At 38.0% G+C, this 22,237-nt stretch overlaps 1 protein-coding gene across 6 annotated transcripts in view; it reads right to left on the reverse strand.

Moving 5' to 3' along the window:
* GBF1 (golgi brefeldin A resistant guanine nucleotide exchange factor 1) overlaps positions 1–22,237 on the reverse strand; it is a 218,814-nt gene that overhangs the window by 105,139 nt on the left and 91,438 nt on the right. For all 6 annotated transcript variants that reach the window (XM_088154510.1, XM_088154511.1, XM_088154507.1 and 3 more), the window contains exon 8: positions 16,854–16,908. In XM_088154510.1, the coding sequence (XP_088010636.1) occupies positions 16,854–16,908 (55 nt within the window). The remainder of the gene's footprint in view (positions 1–16,853; positions 16,909–22,237) is intronic.

Raw genomic sequence — 22,237 nt, forward strand, 5'->3', positions numbered from 1 at the left:
TTCAGGTAACGGACTCTACAAGTTTGACTGAAACTATACTTTATTGATATAGGTTATACAACAGAATCTTGAAAACCTGTGTTTTTCCTTTTCTCCCTCTTATACCCCAGGGAGTGAGGGCAGAGCTAATCTGAGTTTCTTTTTTGTGCTTTCCTCATTTTCCTGGCTTTAAAGCATGTTTTTAACTGTCACTGCTTCAGGTTCATCTCTATGACTCTCACCTCCCTTTAGATTTAGTCTCCCACCTGCAAAGAAACATTGAAATGGAGTCATGAAATGTAATAAAAGAACTACAGACTCACACTGACTCCCCGATCACTAGACAAATTCTGCAGTGCAGAGGTAGTAATTGGCAATTCCCCCCTTCCTTCCTGCTGATGTATGGGCCTATTTCCCCTGCCATTACCTGGCAAGTCCTGCAGCCCAGAGGTAGATGAGCTGGGGAGTGCCCCCTCCCCTGCTAGCCTGTTCTTCTGTTAGCCCTTCAACATAGTCCAGACTAGGAAACCAAGCCATGTAGATGTAGGGGGGCGAGGGAATGGCCTTGAGGGACAGGAAGAAGAGCTGCTATCAAGACAATGGTCAGATAAAAGAAGCCTGAGTCCAGGGCAGAACTGTAACCTGTGAAAACATCTCAGACAAGTTCTTGTTCTCATGAAACTGAAGGGAGAGAGGGAGGGAAGTGCATTCAGTCCTACAAGATTCTGTCACTATATATTTATAATAAAAGTAACACTGGCCTGTATGACTGTCAGGTTCAGCCCAAAGAACTCCACGAGACAGTGCAGATACAGTTCTGTTGTGTTTATTAGCTTCCACCTCAAGACAGAAATCTCTCCAGACTGAACCTAAGTTCCCAAGCCAGCAAGCCACAACACCATGAATTCCTTAAGGTGGTGCCAGTCTCATCTTCTTAAACTTCCCACGCTCCTGCTGGGGGCTAAGGAAACGCTTATCTCCCTGAGTGTGGCTTTCATAACACCATTCCATCACAATGACTTTGGTTTCCTAGTCTGGTCTACCTGGAAGAACTGACAGTAGGTCAGTTTACTCACACTACTTCCTTGGCCCAAGCTCAGGCCCCTTTTATCTGACGATTGCATTCGTAGTGGCTCTTCTTCCTGTCCTTCAAGGCCACTCCCTCCATCCTCTACATTTCTGGAGAGCTCATTATGCTGGGAAGCACAGAGTCACCTTTATCCTGAGACCCACAGTCACTTTATAGAGGTGGCAATTCATGGGGTGAGTCTTTCCTGGGACTTTTAGATAAAACTGGTGTACAAGGTTCGGGGTGTGGATGTCTGTTGAACCTTCCCATGATCTCTCCAATTTCAGATAGCCCTTCTAGTGAATCAGATATTCCCTTTGTGTCTTGCATCCAGAATAGCTTCTACATTATACTCTTCCTCCCTATTCACTAGAATGGAGGAAAGCAGAAGTATTTTAGATTGTAAGCTGTGGGGGGGGGGGTTTCCCATTGTAACAATTGATGGAAAATAGGATGAATCTTCACAGATGCAGGACTTCTGGTGGAGGAACAATGGCAGAAGGTTAATTCTGGCTGAAGCTCTGCTGAAGCTGAAATTGTAAGCATGGTAGACCAGGTGTCCCAGGAATTTTTTCTGAGGCACAAAGCATTCTTGGGGGAGGGCCTTGAATTGCACCTCGTCTTCCGGACGGCTATAGCTTATCGAATGTTCGTCAGATGCGACCGGACGGTGAGCGACCAGCTGGGAAGCGGGTGGGACAGCTTGTCAGAGCCACATTTAAAGCCTCCTTAAAGAGACACTACTTCTAGCCACCCCTCTTCTAAAATCACCTTTGCTGTTTATTATTCAAAGAATTTAAAGAGGCTATCCCCATTACAGAAATACTTCTCCTCTTGGTTGGCTTTTCATTATTTTTTGGGATTTCTAAGTGTGTTGTACTGGATTGGAAGGATTGAAATACAAGCCTGCAACTCGGAAGCTTTAAAGTGGTGTAGAAAGTTTTGTATATTTTCAGGAGACTACTTTTCTATGAATATCTTACCCTTGTTCTTGAAAAGGAAGATTTTTATATAAGTAGTTTCCTGTGGAGTTGGAGCAATCTATTTTTAGACCCTGTGGGAAAGTTTTGGTCTGCTGATTTTCCTAAGCTGTGATTGGCTGTAGACTTCCTCCCCCTCTGCTTTGTTTCTAGTTGTGGATATCTGGTTACATTTGATTGCTGGGAATACTATCTTGGGCCACAAGAGAGAGCTAAAGTATTATATTTGGATTATTGGATTACTGAAAGGAAGAAATAGCCTTTTTCTCTCTCCTTCTATGTAAGGGGGGAAAAGAAGATAGAAATAAAGATAATGGCCACCAGGAAGTTAACAAGACATGGCTCTGGTGATGTTGACTGGATAAAAGGTATGTTTGAAGAATATACTTTAAAAACAACACAAATGATCACTCAAAGTGTTACTCAAGCACTTGATTTAAAGTTTCTTGCACTTGAAAAAAGGTTAGAACAAAAAATTGATCAGAAAATTGAAATAATGGAGAAGAAATTAGAAGGAGGGATTAAAAATCTTAATGATAGAGTTGACTTGCTGGAAAATGAAAGGGAAAAAGAGCTGGACAAAGTTGCATTATTGGAGTTGAGAGACAAAGAGTTTTGTCTGAGGCCTAGAGGAATCCCTGAAGTTAAAGAAGAAAACTTAACAAATATGATTACATGTGCCATGGCAGAACTAATTGACTGGGAAGAAGATAAAATGTCAGATGAGACAGAATTTTTTTCCGTATAAACTCCAGATATGCATGGTACATGGTAAGCCAAGAGATGTGCTTCTAGGAGAAAAACAAGGGATTTGATTTTGCAAGCGCATTTTGACTCTAAACTTAACATTGAGAGTGTGGATATAATGGTCCTCAAAGAAATACCAGTAAGCATTTTAAGGAAGAGAAGAGAATATCCATTTCTGACAAATGTTTTGAAAAAAAACCAAAATTCTCTTTCATTGGGAAAAACTGGAGGGGATAAGTTTTTCCTACCACCAACAAAGATTTAAATTAACTTCGATTTCTAAGGCTAAGGACTTTTTAGCTAGATTTGGAACCAACTTGGAACAGGATACATCTGGAATTAAGCAAACGGATGTGGTTACATATGCGGAAGAGACAGCTGTCATTCCTAAAGACTGTGGTGAATCATCTGAATAAAGATGGCCTTGAAATGTCTTACATGGAATATAAATGGGGCTAATGCTCCACAGAAAAGAAAAAAGGTCTTTCACTATTTGAATAAATTAAAATATGATGTAATTTGTTTGCAAGAAACGCATATAAAGAAGAAAGATACAAAATATTTGATAAATAAGAATTTGGGACAGGAATTTGTTTCAGCCAATTCGAAGAAAATAAATGGAATTGTATTATATGTTAAAAATTACTTGAAATCACATTTATTGTTAACAGATGATTATGGTAGGTATGTAGTTGTTGAAGTGGAGATTCATGGACTTAAAATGATTGTTGTGGGAGTATATGCTCCAAATGATGACAAGAGCAAATTTTTTATGCAGCTTTTGAATGAATTGTCAGCTTTCTCGTACCATAGTTGGTGTCTGATGGGAGACTGGAATGGAGTTGCTTCACCATTAATTGATAGAACATCTGAAAAGCAAATTAAAATCAAGCAAGGAAAATTACCAAAGTCCTTTTTTGATTTAATGGATAATTTGGTACTGATGGACTCATGGAAATATAAAAATGGACTGGCAAAAGATTTTACTTTTTATTCAGAGAGACATAAATCTTTTTCAAGAATTGATATGATATGGGTTTCAACGGACTTGGAAAATAAAATTTCTACAGTGGATATTTTATCAAAGACTTTTTCAGATCATAATCCTGTAAGCATGATAATTAAAAAATTTACTAGGTCTTTTAGGTGGAGATTGAATGAATCTATTTTGCAAAAAGAAAATGTTGTGGAGGACTGTATGAAGAAATTAAAGGACTTTTTTGAGATCAGTCTAGATAAAGGTGTAGTTTTAAAAACAGTGTGGGATACCAGTAAAGCAGTTATGAGGGGAAATTTTATTTATTATAATCGTATTCTTAAGGTAAGTCTCAACAAAAATTACAAATGATTTTAGATCAGATTAAGTTGAACGAGAAGGAACTCCAGAAAAAACCATCTGATAATAATATTGTTTATCAACTCAAGTTACTGCATCAACAAATTTCAGTGCTGACTGTGAAAGAAATTGAAATGAAATTAAGATATGCTAAACAGAGACATTTTGAATTGCAAATAAACCAGGAAGATGGTTAGCATACAAATTAAGGAAAGAGAGAGAGACAAGAAAATGATTTCTAAAATTCAAGAAGGAAATGTGGAACTACTGGACAATGAGAAAATTAAAAAAGCATTTCATAATTTCTTTTCTAACTTATATAAAAAACAAGAAATTTCTTTAGAAAAGGTTTATGGATATTTGAACAAGCAAAAATTACCAAAACTTTCACAGCCACAGAAATTAATATTGAACAGTCCTAAACTACTTTTGAAATAGTTGGAGCTATAAAGAGAACCAAACTGGGAAAAGCACCAGGACCTGATGGATTACCTGCAATACATTATAAATGTTTTGAAGATGGGATTCTTTTACCTTTTAAAAGATTGATGAACTCCATATTGTTGGGTGTGGCAATGCCTGACTCATGGAAGGAAGCCAACATTGGGCTTCTACCTAAAGGACAGGATCCTCTTTTAATTAAGAATTATAGACCAATTTCATTGATGAACAACCATTATAAAATATTTGCTTCAGTGTTGGCAGAAAGGTTAAAAAAAAATTTGCAGGAATTTATTCAACATGATCAATGTGGATTTTTGCCTAAAAGACAATTAAGAGACAATGTTAGGGTCGTGTTGGATTTTATAGAATATTTACAATATCATAATGAATGTCGAACGGCTCTTATTTTTTTGGATCTAGAGAAAGCTTTTGATCATTTGAACTGGATGTTTATGTTTAAAGTTTTGGAAAGTATGAACTTTGGAGAACATTTTATACAGGGGAATAAAGTCAATTTATACACCTCAGAAGGCTAGTATTATTGTGAATGAAGAATTAACTGAATCATGTCATATACAAAAAGGAACAAGACAAGGCTGCCCTTTGTCGCCTCTGCTCTTTATTTTGGTTCTCGAAGTTCTTAATAGACACATTAAAAGGGATGAACAAATAAAGGGCTTAAAGATTAAACAAGAGGTTTTTAAATTGAGGGCTTTTGCTGATGATTTAGTTTTAGACCCTCTGGTATCTGCTGAGCACTGGATGAAGAAACTGAAAGAATTTGGCTCACTGGTGGGTTTTAAAATAAATAAACAAAAAACAAAAATGTTAATTAAAAACATGACCCTGCCTGATCAAGATTTGCTGATGAGCAAGACAGGTTTCAGGACTGAAAAAAAGGTGAGATATTTGGGGGTGATTCTATCTACTAAAAATAGTGTGTTGTTCCACTATGGCAAAATTTGGAATGTAGTGAAAAAAGATTTGGTAAGATGGGAAAAATTACAATTGTCTCTCATGGGGAGAATTTCAGTGATTAAAATGAATGTTTTGCCTAGGATGTTGTTTCTTTTTCAGACTATACTGATTTTGACTACAGATTTACCGTTTAAACCAAGTTTTAAAACAAGTCAACAGTTAGAATTAGAAGGTTTTATATGTCACTGGCTTACTCATATGCAATTGTTTGAATGTTTTAAGTTGGATAAAAAGAATTATAGATTTGTTAATGAAATATCTTATTTTGAGACTCAACTCTGCATAAATGATGAGCATGTTATTGCTAAAATGTATAAGATGTTGTTACAGATGAACTTAGAAGATGAACAAGTCAAGGAATGTATGATTAAATGGGCTAAAAACTTTGGATACAATATCATGTTGGAACAATGGGAAAATATGTGGAACAAAGGTTTGAAATTTACATTGAATTATAACTTACAGTGGGGCAAAAAAGTATTTAGTCAGCCACCAATTGTGCAAGTTCTCCCACTTAAAAAGATGAGAGAGGCCTGTAATTTTCATCATAGGTATACCTCAACTATGAGAGACAAAATGAGAAAAAAAATCCAGAAAATCACATTGTCTGATTTTTAAAGAATTTATTTGCAAATCATGGTGGAAAATAAGTATTTGGTCACCTACAAACAAGCAAGATGTCTGGCTCTCACAGACCTGTAACTACTTCTTTAAGAGGCTCCTCTGTCCTCCACTCGTTACCTGTAGTAATGGCACCTGTTTGACCTTCTTATCAGTATAAAAGACACCTGTCCACAACCTCAAACAGTCACACTACAAACTCCACTATGGCCAAGACCAAAGAGCTGTTGAAGGACACCAGAAACAAAATTGTAGACCTGCACCAGGCTGGGAAGACTGAATCTGCAATAGGCAAGCAGCTTGGTGTGAAAAAATCAACTGTGGGAGCAATAATTAGAAAATGGAAGACATACAAGACCACTGATAATCTCCCTTGATCTGGGGCTCCATGCAAGATCTCACCCTGTGGGGTCAAAATGATCACAAGAACGGTGAGCAAAAATCCCAGAACCACATGGGGGGACCTAGTGAATGACCTGCAGAGAGCTGGGACCAAAGTAACAAAGGCTACCATCAGTAACACACTATGCTGCCAGGGACTCAAATCCTGCAGTGCCAGATGTGTCCCCCTGCTTAAGCCAGTACATGTCTGGGCCTGTCTGAGGTTTGCTAGAGAGCATTTGGATGATCCAGAAGAGGATTGGGAGAATGTCTTATGGTCAGATGAAACCAAACCGCCCGGGCAACGAAGGAGTGGCTTCGTAAGAAGCATTTCAAGGTCCTGGAGTGGCCTAGCCAGTCTCCAGATCTCAACCCCATGGAAAACCTTTGGAGGGAGTTGAAAGTCTGTGTTGCCCAGCGACAGCCCCAAAACATCACTGCTCTAGAGGAGATCTGCATGGAGGAATGGGCCAAAATACCAGCAACAGTGTGTGAAAACCTTGTGAAGACTTACAGAAAACGTTTGACCTCTGTCATTGCCAACAAAGGATATATAACAAAGTATTGAGATGAACTTTTGATATTGACCAAATATCAAAATTTCCACCATGATTTGCAAATAAATTCTTTAAAAATCAGACAATGTGATTTTCTGGATTTTTTTCCCCATTTTGTCTCTCATAGTTGAGGTATACCTATGATGAAAATTACAGGCCTCTCTCATCGTTTTAAGTGGGAGATCTTGCACAATTGGTGGCTAACTAAATACTTTTTTGCCCCACTGTAAAAGAGAATTTTTATAAAATGATGTACCGCTGGTATTTAACTCCTGATAAATTATCAAAAATGTATACTGGTATAACAAATGTTTGTTGGAAATGTTCACAGGGCGAAGGAACCTTTTATCATCTTTGGTGGACTTGTGAAAAGGCTAAAAAATTTTGGGACCAGATATGCATTGCTATTCAAAAGATTTTTAAAGTGAATATTAAAAAAAACCCAGGATTGTTCCTACTGGGTTTGATGGAGAAAGGATTGGAGAAACAATATGGATCTTTGCTTCTATATATGATCACAGCTGCAAGGCTGTTATATGCGCAAAGATGGAAAGACTCACTCCCTACAGTGGAAGAGTAGATTATTAAACTAATGGACTTGGTTCAAATGGTGAAGCTAACAGCTTTAATAAGAGATAATACTGTTTCTAAATTTGTCTCCTCATGGCAACCTTTCCTAGATTATGTGCTTGGGTTGGGAAAAAATGAAGCTTTGATTGTGAGATTTAATGATTAGATGGTTTGTGTTGATAGAAATAATGTGAATTAGGATTAAATAGTGGTAAGAGATTTTTTTTTTTTTTTAATTTGTATCCATATTGTACCCATTGGACATAGTCGGGAGTCATTTTCTGTTTCATCTTTCTACTTGATCTCACTCTTTTAGTTTTTGTATTTTTCTTTTAGTTCTATCTTCTCTCTCTTCTATACTTTCTGATTTGTATTTTAATTGTACTTTTTATATATCTTAATAAAAGTTTTGATTAAAAAAAAGAATCGCAGATACTTGCAGACAAAAGGCCACCAGGTTAATTTGCTGAATCTCTGAGAAAGGGCCAATAAAACTTTGAGTCCAGCTTTTTGGAGGATTTGGCTGAAAACAAAAACTTAGTTGAAAGCCACACCAAATCTCCCATTGCAATCTTGACAACCTCTTGCCTGTATGTGTCTACCACCCACTTGTATGCAGCATTCACCAAAGTCCAGCTGTTCTTTTAAGAGGAATTGAACAGCCTCTCTCCCCTGTAGGAAGTCTCAGATGTGATGAACAAGTTCTAAAGGGCAGAATGTAGGGGTGGAAACCATGGGTCACCTGAAAGGGTGACATATCAATGGTGGAATGTACTGAATTATTGTAGGCAAATTCTGCAAGAATTCAGTCCAATTGTCTTGTTGTTAAGAAACATAGCACCTTAAATATTGCTCTAAAATGTCATTCACTCTATGTGTTTGACCATTAGAGGTAGGTTGTTTCTGTAAGAGTTGCTGCATTCATCGCTGAATAAAGACTCCGTGAGACACAGACTCGTATGAAAGCAATTTACTCAGGTGTAATGCATGTGGTTACAAACAAAGCCAAGGTTGGCTTGGCGCGGTTACATACAGCGGTTTTATAGGGTTCCCCTCCTTGCCCCGGAGTTACCCCTTTTCCCGCCCTTCTCCCCGTTGCACTGGGTTACTAGTTTGCCCGCGGTGTTCTCCCCCTCGCCCTAATGGTAGATTCAACCGTGTTTCTTTGTCTCCCTGATTACTGTGCTTTGTTTGTGGGGTTGTTGAGTTCGTTGGGCTTTTCTTCTGCAGGCTAAACCGGGGCTTCTTAATTACTCACCAATTGCTGCGCTTGCAAGCTGTTGTGGTTTGCGTTGCCTGGGGCACTCGAGGGAAGCTGGCTTTGTTACAAAGTATCCGTTCCTGCCCTGAGTCAATTGCCGCCACCTGCCGGCAACTGACTTGCGGTTTGCCCTACTTCTTCTTTTCTGCTGCCTGTACCTGAGACAGTGAAATTTACTAGGGGCAGTGAAACTGAACAGTGGTGTTGGCCGTGCCATGCCGGCTGAATCTGACAGTTTCAAAGAGTACAAATTAATTTTAATGCCTAATAACTGGAAGGGTGTCTTCCAAAACCTGGAAGCCAGCTAGCTCTCTAGGAACAGATTTAGCCAGGCAACAAGCATGACAAGAGGAAAAATAGTCCTTGACATCTGCTCTTGCCCTCAGCCATCAGAACTCTCTGAGTGTAAGAGTTACCACATTCAGCACCAAATGAAACCCTCGCGAAACACAGGTTCAGCCAAAGAAGTTTACTCGGGTGTAATGCGGGTAGATACAAACAAAGCCAGGGTTGGCTTGGCACAGATTACATAGCATTTTATAGGTTCCCCGTCCCGTGCTTTCCCCCATTGCCTGGTTACTGATTGCCCGCATTATTCTCCCCCTTGCCCCAAATGGCAGATTCAGCCCACTTCTTTGTCCCCCTTGATTGCTGTCCTTTGTCTATGGGATTGTTGTGCTCGTTGGGCTTTTCTTCTGCAGGCTAAGCCGGGAGTTCTTGATTGCGCACTGATTGCTGCGCTTCTGAGCTGCTGCAGTTTGCTTTGCCTGGGGCGCTTGAGGGAAGCCGGCTGTGATACACAGTATCCGCTCCCACCGAGTTAATCGCCGCCACCTGTTGGCAATTAACTTGTGGTTCACCTGACTTCCCTTTGTCTGCTGTCTGCACTGATGAAATTGACTAGGGGCGGTGAAACTGAGCAGCGGTGTTCGCTGTTCCCTGCCGGTTGAATCTGACACTGATTACCCAATGAAGTTTTAAACACATCCCCGTGTCCAGTAGTTCTACTAACATGGCAGAGTTATAATATTTCTTCCCTTAAAGGAATGGAACATATAACCAGCCGTTGTGAAACAACTGCTCATCATCTGAAGTGAAAAGCAAAGAATCAGTCTGTGGGGCTCCCTAAAGGTATCCATCCAAGCCCTGGCATACTCATCCTGTTGCTGCTGCACTCTAATCTGATCTAGTACCAGTACTAGTACTAGTACTGATGTGTCCCAGAAGAACTGTGGAATGAGGTTCAATATTAAGAAAACTGACTATCTTGAACATGGTGATCAGACATTCAAGATTAATAATTTCAAATTAAATAAGGTGATCCAATTAAAGCACCTGGAGTTAAACATGGCTCCTGAACATAAAACACCACAGGATGCCCAAGTATGAGTTAATGTCACCTGGTTGAAATGACACCAAGTAACTGTGTTCTATCCTATTCTATTCACAGTTCTATTCTATTCTAGTCACACTCCACTTTTTATTAATAACATAGCTGTGGAGTCAGTCAGTAGCATTAAATTCCTAGGGCTGCAGTTAACAAATAGTCTGACCTGGTCCCTTAACACCACATTTTTGATAAAATGAGCACAGCAACGTTTGCATTTTTTGCGCCGGATGAGGAAAGTACATCTCTCATCTTCCATTCTCCTTACTTTCTATAGAGGCACTATAGAGAGTGTACTCACTAACTGCATTTCCATCTGGTATGGAGGCTGTAGCATCTCAGACAGAAAGTCTGTGCAGAGGGTAGTAAGGGCAACAGAGAAGATAATTGGGATTTCTCTGCCTCTCATCCAAGACCCAGTATATACGCGCTGTTTGTCTAGAGTTCAAAAGATCATCAGTGATGCCTCCCATCCTCATCATGGCCTGTTTTCTTTGTTGCCCTCTGGGAAGAGGTTCCGCTGTATCCAATGTAGAACAGCCAGATTGGGAAATAGTTTTGTCCCCCAGGCTATTAGATGTTTGAATGTTTAATGTCAAATGTGTATAGAATGTATATTTTCTAGTAACTATGGTATCTTGATTATATTTTAGTGTATGATTGTAATTGTGAGCCAACTGCAACAGAATTTCATTTTATTACGCATTTGGTGTATGGTGTATAGCGGAATGACAATAAAGCTATTCTGTTCTGTTCTGTTCTATTCTATTAGAAAATCCTTTTATGTCTGAAATCCAAAGTCTACCTAACAGTCATCAAACCAGTTACAATGTATGGATTGGAATATTGGCCCACAACAAGAAACATGAGCAGGATCTCCATACAATGGAGATAAGAATGCTATGGTGGTCACTTGGCATAAGAAGGCTAGACTGAACAACAAAGATATGCTGGTGTTGTCTCCATTGCTGAGAAAAACAAGAATTGCATCTAGAGTGATACGGTCATGTACTATGTACCAGCAAAATCTCCATAGCAAGAAGAGTTCTAAAATTAAAAGTAGAAGGTTGCTAGCCAAAAGAACAAACAAAAACACACAGGTTCAACCAACTGAAAGACAAAAGTTAAGCTAAAGAAGTAGAAAGTCAATCAGTTTCCACAATATGATATTGAGCATATACCTACTATTTTCAAGGAGAACATCAGGAATCACTTTAGTCTTGAAGGTCCTGTATCTAATTGATAGAGAACCAGAGGAACTATGGAATGAACTTAAAGAAGTTGTTGTTAAGCATGGATGTGAAAAGAGACTGCCAAAGATGAAGAAACAGATGAAAGCAAACTGGATATCAGAACAAACCACGGAAACTGCCAAGAAGAAAAGAGAAGCCAAAGCCGAGAAAGACAAAAATCTGAGGAAGGAACTTAACAAAGAGTTTCAGAAAGCTGTTCAAAGAGTCAAGAAACTGTATTACAACAATAAAGACACTGAAGATGGAAACAGAGAAGAAAAGCCTTTCAAAAGAACTCTGAACTCAGAAGGAGGTTCCAACCTCAAATTGGTGTGCTAAAGGACATCAATGGACAGATAGTAACCAATTCAAAGGAAATCAACAAAGATGGAAGGAGTATACCGAAATACTGTAGAGTAGAGATGTCAACACTGAAGATAGCTTGGAAGATATTCCTTACTCGCAAGAACCTCTAGTACTAGAAGATGAAGTTAGTTCAGCACTCTGGTCATTACCAAGTCAGAAGGCTACAGGAACTGATGGAATAGCCACACAAATATGGCAAGCAACAGAAGAAGAATCAGTAAAGGCTCTACCTAAGCTATGCCAGCAAATCTGAAGAACAACACAGTGGCCAACAGACTGGAAGAGATCAATCTACATTCCAATAGCAAAAAAAGGGAGACTTAATAGAGTGTGCAAACTATTGTACAATATCCTTAATTTCACATCCTAGCAAAATAATGCTTAGGATCATCTAACACAGATTAGAGCCATGGAAAAAGAGATGCCAGATATTCAACCTGATGTTAGAAGAGGAACATGAGACATTATTGCTGATGCAAGCCAAAGAATACAAAAAAGAAGTCAATATGTGTCAGCCTTTTGAGGTAGACCAGACTTGAATACGAAAGTTAAGAATACTAAAACTTTTATTATAGGGCAACAGTAACAGAATCTTGCAACTTTAAACATGCCTCCCCCATTCCTAGCTTTATCCTAAAGAGAATAAGGAAGGGTCAAGTCTGAGACATTTTCTCAAGTTACATTCCTGCTTTGGACTCAGATTTCTCTTACCTGACCTTGGCTGCAGCTCTTCCTCCTGTTCCTCAAGGTTATTCTCACAGCCCATTATAATATGAGCTTCACTGATTATAGAAAGGACTTTGATTGTGTCAATCACATCAAGCTGTGGAATGTGCCCCCCCCCAATAACTCAGCAACCTAAAGATTCAAAAGGGGATTACAAGGGGCTGTGTTTATTACAAACAATTAATAAATTTATATCTATTGAATGGATCTATCAGTAGTGATTTCCCTGGGAAATTTTCCCACTGGGTTGGTTTAAGACCTTCCTTGATTAATTCCACTTTAATTTCATAAAACATAATCATTCTTGTATAAACATTTTATCTAGATAACTGACCTGATAATGACCATCCTTCTGTTATTACAATTATAAAAGCATGCAATAATTTCTTCCTGGAAACAGACACTACTCCAACCTTAAAGCCAGACTGAGAGCTGGGGCTGGTCCATGCCAAATGGACTCAGCAACTCAATGAACAAACATGTCAGCTGCTTCTTTCTGAAGCAGCATTGCAATTTCATTTCATTATATTAAAGAGAGGTCTGGGAATTCCCTTCTGTAGACATTTACCAAATTCATTCAATTACTCCAGCCGGCACTCTCCACTCAGATACTGATGAAGAGAGAAGAACATGGGGGAAGGCTCATCCCTCTTAGCCCTGGTTTGACATGGAATGTTTTGAGGCCAAGAGTAAACTGATTAGAAAATTAGAAAAATACTTAATGTTTATCTAGGATAAATTATTAAATTGTTTTATTGTATTTTTAATTAATATTTATCTTTTCAGCAAACTGCCCAGAGTTGTTTTTTAATGAGATGGGTGGTGTCAAATTTGATTTATAAATAAAAAATAAATAAATAAAATCCAAATCATGTAAAGAGAACCCAGCTGAGCATTCCATCCAGGACTTTATGTCCCTGAAAAAACTATACAAACACCTATTACAAAACAAGAAAAGAGAATTCACTAGGGCTTCCTGGCAGCAATTGATACCATCACTCAAGCCAAAAATCCCATTTTATTCTGGTGCCTAATAGCTTCCCACCCAACTGATAGGCCCATTTTATTTCCCCATCTTTTACCTGTGTCTGTGGGAAGACCAAATTTAAAGCATTATATGCACATGAAGATTCTCCTAAATTCGATCTAAACCTCAGTGTTAACTTGCTCCCCAGTCGGGTCTCAGTCTCAAGTGCTGAAATGAAGACCCTTAGAAATCAGCTAAAGCCTGGTAAGGCTCCAGGCAATGATTTTATCACTGCTGAAATATTACATAATAATTTGGAATCCCAGTTCTTGTTTTCCTGGTCACTTATATTGATCGTACTGCGCAAATTCCAGAGGACTGGGACGTAGCCATCATAGTGCCCATTTACAAAAAGTGCACCAGAGACCTGTCGGCTATTTATTTATTTATCATATTTGCATAAGTCCATTAGCCTCTTAAGTAAGCTCTATGCCAGATACTTATACAAACAATTAGTCAGCTGGATCAACCTAGAGTTCATATTGGCAGACAAGCAAGCAGGCTTTAAGGCCAGGCATTTTGTCTATGGACTTGCCCTTATACTTCAACATCTGGCTGAAAAATACACATCTAAAACAAGGTCAGTTTTATATGCTGCATTTATTGATTTTTGGTCTGCATTTGATCTAATCCCCAGAGCAAGACTATGGACTAAGCTTATAAACACTACCATAGTTAGACGGCTACCATTGCTTATGCATAATCTTTATAAGAACTTTAAAATCAAAGTTCAATGCAGTATGAAAGGCCACCACACTAATGAGATTCCAACTTACAAAGGAGCAAGACAGGGATGCATTTTAGCTCCCTTGCTGTTTAATCTGTACATAAACCTGCTCATGGCCAAAATAAATCAATTAGAAAATCATCCCCCCAAATTAGCTCATAAACATACTGTAACTTTGTTGTACGCAGACAATGTAGTGCTTCTATCACAAACTTCAACTAGACTTAAAGGAGCTCTGAATGCCCTGGCCAATTATTGCTCTGAGGAAATACTCGAGATACCACAACTAAGATCCTGATCTTTGCAAAGAGACCTAAACTGCATGCCTGGAGGATAAATGGCCAGAGTACTGAACAAGTGAAATCCTTTAATATCTGAGCATGGTTTTCCACAGTTCCATCAAACGTAGTGCACACCAAAATCATGTTATGCAAAATGCTCAAAAAACAGTGACTGCAATTTAATCCTTTCATTTCACCAGAGGAGCATAGCATATCCCAGCAGCACTGAAGTTATATTCAGCTAAAGGCTCACATGCAACTACTGTTCAGTGCCCAGCTAGGACCTCCTTTACTCCCTTGAAAGGGTTCAATCAAAATTCTTAAGGGCTATTTTCCAGGTAATTTAGGGCTAACAAAAGTTGAAATGGCTCCATGGAACTATACCATAGTACACTGGCAGAAGTTACTGTTTTGTTTTTTTTCTTGCAATTTTTTTGAGTTCTTTCCTTATTGAGGACAATTACAAATCAGTATGGACCAGGACAATTTCACAAAAACACCAACATTTCAGCTTTTCTAGGGAGGCATTCTTAATGATGGGCTATGTGCGCACACTAAGTACATTCAAACAATATATCAAGGACCTGGAAGCCCAACAGGACCAGTATAAGAACATTTTTCTAAGTAGTCAAGGCCCCTTTTACAAACCAGCAAGATTTTACATCATATAACCATCACCAAATTCTGAAGAACACTAACTGTAGCACACTCCAATGCTCTCCCCACAGCAGGGCCAATACAAAAAAGTCCCCTACGAGCCTCTGCAGACAAGGGGCTAGTGAAAATACAGCTCATGTCCTGTTACACTGTACCTTATAACTCCTTTCCTGATAAAACATCCAGGAAATTCTGATCTTTTTATATTCAGTTGTTGTTAACAGATTAGTATGATTCAGTCTCCTTGAACATAGCCAAATTTTGCTATACTGTTTGTAAAATCAGACAGACTTTGATTGCCCATTGATGACCCGATCACCAATTGTAATATATTTTTATTTTGTTTTTATTTCCTTTTATTTTAATGTGTTTTTATGTGTAATTCTGGTCTGTGACCATAATAAAAATTCTTCTTCTTCTCCTCTTCCTCTCCTCTCCTCCTTTTGCTTAGAAAAATGGGAATCCCAACATCTCATTGCCCTCATGAGAAACTTATACACAGGAAGCCACAGTTTCAACAGAACATGGCAAAACAGACTGGCTTCAGGTTGCAAAGGAGTGAGACAAGGCTATATACTTTCCCATTATTTATTAATTTTAAAATTGGAGGAAGAAACATCAATGTGTTTCTTCGTGTTATACTTATGACACTAATCTAATAGCTGAAAATGCAAAGGATCTGCAAGGTCTACCAATAAACGTCAAGGAGCATAGTGAAAAAATGGGACTAAAATTAAATATAAAGACCAAACTAATGACAACAGGTACAACAATCAGCCTCAGAATTGATAATGATTGAATCAAATTGGTAGATAACTTTTGCCTTTTAGGATCAACCATCAACTGTAAAGGAATAAGCAGTCAAGAAATACATTGCAGACTAACATTTGGTAGAGCAGCTATGAAGGTTTTGGAAAAGATATTCAGATGCCGTGATGTGTCTATACCTACAAAGATCAAAATACTGCAAACAATGGTATTCCTTGTGACATTCTATGGAAGTGAAAGTTGGACTTTGAAGAAGCAGGATAGAAAGAGTATTAACTCTTTTGAACTTTGGTGTTGGAGAAGACCTCTGAGAATACTGTGGACAGCCAAGAAAACAAACAAATGGATCACCAAACAAATCAACCTAGAGCTGAGGCACAAATGACCACCCTCAAATTATCCTACTTTGGACACATTATGTGAAGACCTAGCTCTCTAGAGAAGGCTTTAATGGAAAGGTGGAAGGAAAGAGAAGGGGATGACCAGTATAAGGTGGATGGACTCAGAAAGGTGATGGGTGGACTGTTGGAAGACTTGAAAGACCAGGTTAGGGACAGATCATCATGGAGAAAATCTATGTGGTCGCTAATAGTCAACACCAACCTGACGGCACATAATCAATCAATCAATCAATCAAAGACCCCACAGATATCAAATATCAAGTAGACCCTGCAACCAACGGGAGGAGGAAGAAGAGGATGTAGGTGCATTTAAAAATAAAGGAGTCAATAGAGCAATGGTTTCCATTTTGGATCTTACCTTCTTTATGTTGGCCCCCACATAGCTCTTAGGCTCCTCTTTAAACTGAGATGACCTGGAACAATGTAAACAGACAAAGGTATTAAGAACAGGGAATACAAGAAAGTATTCTTTTTTTTTTAAATAGTACTTTTATTAAAGATTTAATAAATAATTTAAAAGCAATAATACAAACAAAAAGAGAAAGAAAAATAGAAGGTGCAGAAAAGAAAAAAGATAAAAGAAAGAAAAATAGAAAAGAAAGAAAAAATAAGAATATAGTTAAATATTTATGGCACATAATCAATCAATCAATCAATCAAAGACCCCACAGAGGTCTTTGTACTTTGTAAAAGTAAGATAATTAAGAAGAAAACTATATATAACTATATAGCATAAACTTAAAAAGAAAAGAAGTATATAAAGTAACTTCCCCCTTCATCACAAGAATAGACAATTTTACTAACTTATCACCTTCTCTTAAAATACAACAAATGATCTCTTCTTCCCATATCTCAGCTCTTATCTATAAACATCCATAAAACCTTGTCATTTCAGTCCTGAGGTCAGTAAAAGTCCATTAAGGGTTACCAGAGATAACAACATATCTATTTTAACCTTGAACAAATAAACCAACTTTATATTCCTTCCTTTTACTTCTAACAATCTTGATCTTTAGAACTTGATTACTTTTCATTTTTTCTTTGTCCCTTCTCACAACATTCTTCAAAGTTTTAACAAATCTCGTTTGTAAATCCAATACAGGAAAATTATCCAGGTCCCTGTCTTGGTTTGTTATTTGTATATTCCTTTTAATTATTAAGACATCGGCTGTTTTCTTTTGTATGTCCAGCATAACATCTTTTTTCCATGTCATTCTTGTAGTCTGTCGTTTATAAATCCACTTTCAAATCAGTCTTAATCATGTCGGGTAATACTTGTTCTCTTTGATAGCATCTTTTAAATGCAATCTATCTATAGAGGCCGACACTCTTAAAATTAACTTCAGGGTCCATTGTTCAAAAATATCCTTCAATGTTCCAACGTTAAAATATTTTGCTTCATTCTGTATTAGTTAAGTTGAGTTTGTGTGTTCTTCTCCTTCAGTTGTAATGTTTTGTTCCTTCTAGTTCCCTCTAGCATCCAATTTTTAAAGTCTTACCTTTTTTTTTTAAGAATTCAAAACAAAAGCATTTTCCCATGGGAAGGATTCTTAATAATTAATCCAAATATCTTATTTCAAATTTATCTGGACCCTTAGTTCATTTCTAACTTCTAAAATCAAAGTTTTATTTTCCAAATAACTTTATTAGATTTTAAGATAAGATAAAATCAAAATTTTAATCACCCTTTTGCTGTTTATTCCAGAAAAGAAAAATTAAGTCCTTAAACACGCATCTAAAATTTCTTTCGCTAACAATTGAAGGAAACTCACCTGGTAATGTAAAATTTGTCAATCCAAAGGCTCCTAATAGCTGAAAAGCAGTTAACAAGCAATTTCTGAAAGTGATTAGAAAAGAAATTATGCGAACCCAGCATCCTTTTAAAGGGGCCAAGCATGGTTTGACCAAAATGGCTATTCCCTTGTCTCCTAGAACAATAAACCGCCGGAGACTGCTGTTAACTGTTAACTGTTTGGAGGATTAACTGTTTGGAGCACTTGTGGGTGATCTCAAGTCCTCTCTTTGTCCTTGGAGAGGAATTACAAAGAGCTGGTCTATTCACTGGCTCTTCATTCTGCCGTGGTTGTTAGCTCTGCTTTTCGTAGACCAGTCTTCAGTTCGCCATTTCTTCCCCGAAGTCCAAGAAAGTACTCTTCTTAACAGTCAGAAGATGGTTATAATAGAATTGTATTCTTAGAAAATGGTTAGGTCAGATCATATTAATTGTCTCTTAAGTCAAGATGGTCTCAGAAAAAGATCTGGGTATAGGAGTTTGGGCTATGAATGTTGTCATTCCTAGTAACAGAACTTAAAGAAAGGTAAAGATCTGGCCAATTCCTTTTCTAATACTGTAGGAAAAAATGGCTGGATGTATACCTGTCTTATTATGTTAATTAATATTTACAAATTACACTAAAGCTAAGATTATTATTTCTTGAAAAAGTTAACTAGATACATGAATCAATGGTCAATGGTTGACACCAGTTATGTATATTTCACAACTGCATCCAGCAAGGTGCTCCTGAGAACTCACAGAATATAAAACTGCCCTCCTAGAGTAGGAGAACACAACCTATTTCTGGATATTTTTTAAAACAAGGATTGGCTTCCAAGGACCACAAAAAATACTGATACTATGGTGACACTGAAATGAGGAGAGGTAACCATTTTGTATGCATTACTTAATCTGTTCATTTTTTACTTTATTTTAGCCAAACATGTTCCTCACCTAAAACCTGAGGAAAATCAGTGGCGCAATCTGTGAAAGAATGTGGACCTGGCCTTTGGAAGGGGTAGGTATGAGCAAGCCATTACGGGCAGACTTTCTGAAAAGATTACTCAGTCCTAAGAAAGAGGAGAATGTGAGAAAGAAACTTAAAATAACCCCACTTTGATATTGTCCAGTAGACGATGGGGGCAGAGAGAAACACTGACAGGCTTTCAAGATTCTGTTAGTTTAGCCTATAAAAATTAAAAGGTTTCCTGGAAATCTTGCTATGCCTGTTTCTTGACCTGGCCTACCTTGAAGGCTGACATAATCTCCACAACAATGGAGCTGGTAATCAATGCAAATCATTTTCCTCTATTCTAGACCATTCTGGATATTCTGCTAACTTAAGTTTGACTGTAATTGCCAAAAATCTATGTAACTGCATACTAGCTAATTACCCAAAAGTATAAAAAAGGGTTTTTCATAAAGCATTTTATGAAACCTGATATGTCTAAATCCATTACTGGCTTCCATGAGCTACACATCATGGTTTCAGATACATATAGTTTCTTTGTTTTATTTTACTGGGGAAGGGCAAACAGCTGCTAACTGACAATCATGGTAAGAGGATATTTACACACAAATCTGAATGTAGTTCTCAACTGGGATTGTGGTTCAGCAGTTTTTAATTTGGAGGGCAGAGTGTTGGAGAAAGAAAAATGTTGCTCCCACCTTCAAAAAGGGGGAGAAGGACAACCCAGGGAACTACACCAGTCAGCTTGAATTCAGGTGCAGATGATTAAGCAATAGGTTTGCAAGCATTTAGAAAATAATGCATTCATTGGCAGGAGCCAGCATGGGTTTATCAAAAATAAATCATGCCAAGCCAAGCAGACTTCATTTCTTGATACAGAGATCACTTTAGTTGTTTACAGGATTGCAATGGACTTCAGCAAAGTAGAGAAGATGACAGAATGCGAGCTGAACTATATTATCATTCAAGCTGGTTGAACAATAGCATCTAACATGTGTAAGCCAATGGCTCCATGTCAAACTGGAGGAAAGTGTCAGTGCTCCACTCTTGGCCCTTTGCTATTTAACCTATTTAACCTAAGAGACTACCTGATTTTATTACTGAAATGATACACCCTGGCCAGATAGGCTTTGTTCCAAAGAGATATATGACAAATAATATCAGACATATCTTAAATGTTATTGACAAGATAAATCAGAAAAACAAAAAACTGGCTACCATTTGGAATGGCCTTTTTTATGTTGGCAGTTCTGTTAAAAAAAAAAAAAAAGGGTTGTAGCCATAATTTTTTCACATGAATCAGAGTATTTCCAAAGAACAAAACCCCAAAATTGTATTAAATGGTCTTATTTTGCAGCAATGTACTATATTGAAGCAGACAGATAAAGGTGGTTCTCCTGCTTCCTAAGGGTCTGCTTCTAGTCAGTGGCAGTGGAGGGGGTGAGGTCACACTCTCAGCCACTCTGTTAAGGGATGTCACAGGGCTCAGTCTTGTTCCATGCCTCCACTGGTAAAAATTGTTATGAAGCTTCTGGGAAAGGTCATCTGCTGGAGGTATAATATATCAATCATGTTTTTAATCCTGTTATATTAATAATGCTCACAGACTCTCTGGAAATTATATATAGTTGTAGTAAGAAATAATAAAATAAATATAACTGAAGTCTGGTGATTATGGAGGAGAAAACTGCAACCCTGATTCCCAGAACTACTGCTCTGAGAATCCATGAGCACTTTGTCCCTTCTACTGTATATTCTGTTGGGCCAATGATTTATGTCCTCCTTTGCTTGACACTACTGATTTAGTTGCTACTGATTTAGACTTAATTTAGGCTTTAAACTTAATTCAGACTCTATTGCTTTGGGCTTAATCAGCAAACATTATTAATTTGGACACTACTGCTACTGTCTTAATGGTAGATATAACTAGCCATTCTATGATCTCCTCAGGTGGGAGATGCAGCTTGTTCACCAGTGTGGAGGGTGCCCTAGGTTTGACTAGCTCTGCCTACTCCTTGATTATCTCAGTGCAGAAGTCTAGAAAGGGCATTCTGAGATCTATGCTGGGATTTTATGTGAGAAATTGTGGAGAGCTTGAGAGAGGAATGGAAGAGAGAGTAAACACAAATAGTCAAGAGACAGTGGGCAAGTCAGTTGACATTTTATCTCATAAACAGCAACTGTATTACTGCCTTAATCAATACACTACAAACAAAGATAGGAAATTCCTCTTTTCCAAGATTCCAAGATTCGGTATTTATCCAGAGTAGCATTAAATATACTCTACTGAAATTGGTGAAATTATTTCTTTGTTTTTGCCTGGTTGTACATGGCCTGACATATTAAAAAAAACTAGGCAGAACCTTGCAGTCCTTCAGAAGCATTGGCTATAAATTTCCTGGAGTCCAGTCCCAGAATCAAGCATCTTAACTTATTAAATATCACTTAAAAACATGTCAGGTAACTTTCTCCACTGCTTCCTCACAGCATATAAAGATTCCTCCTCATCACTAGGTATGGTGAAAGCTGAGGATCCCAAGCAGAAGTAGTGGTCCTCCTTTCACTGGCCTTCTCGTTGATGCTGCCAGGATTTATCTCCTTCCTGTGTCCCTTGTCTTTGTGCCTCTTCTGAATTCTTGCTTTTTTTCTTTCCATGTGAGCATAGGAAGACTGTGAGTTAATGGAGGATGAGGAAGGGGAATTACTTGATGGACTTTTGAAGATAAGGGTGACTGATTCCCCTCTCTTCCCACTTGATTTGGAAGACTTCTGTTCCTCATGAGTTGGTTTAGAATGGGACACAATTCAACTCTTGAGACTGCCTTTGTGGAGAGAGGGGAAATGAGAAGGCAGGACTTCAGCTCCCAAATTTTAAGCAGATAGACCAAATTCAACAGGGACCTATCATTTTTCTAAGACCTGAGCTGCCACATTGGATCTTGCATGGCAGGTTCACACTTCCCATATTCTTTTGGTTCTCCTATCACCATTCTACTGA

The sequence above is a fragment of the Python bivittatus genome, unplaced genomic scaffold (genome assembly GCF_059951505.1).
Source record: "Python bivittatus isolate LINGU-HERP-01145 unplaced genomic scaffold, Pbiv_v1 ctg000050_np1212, whole genome shotgun sequence".
Lineage (NCBI taxonomy): Eukaryota > Metazoa > Chordata > Lepidosauria > Squamata > Pythonidae > Python > Python bivittatus.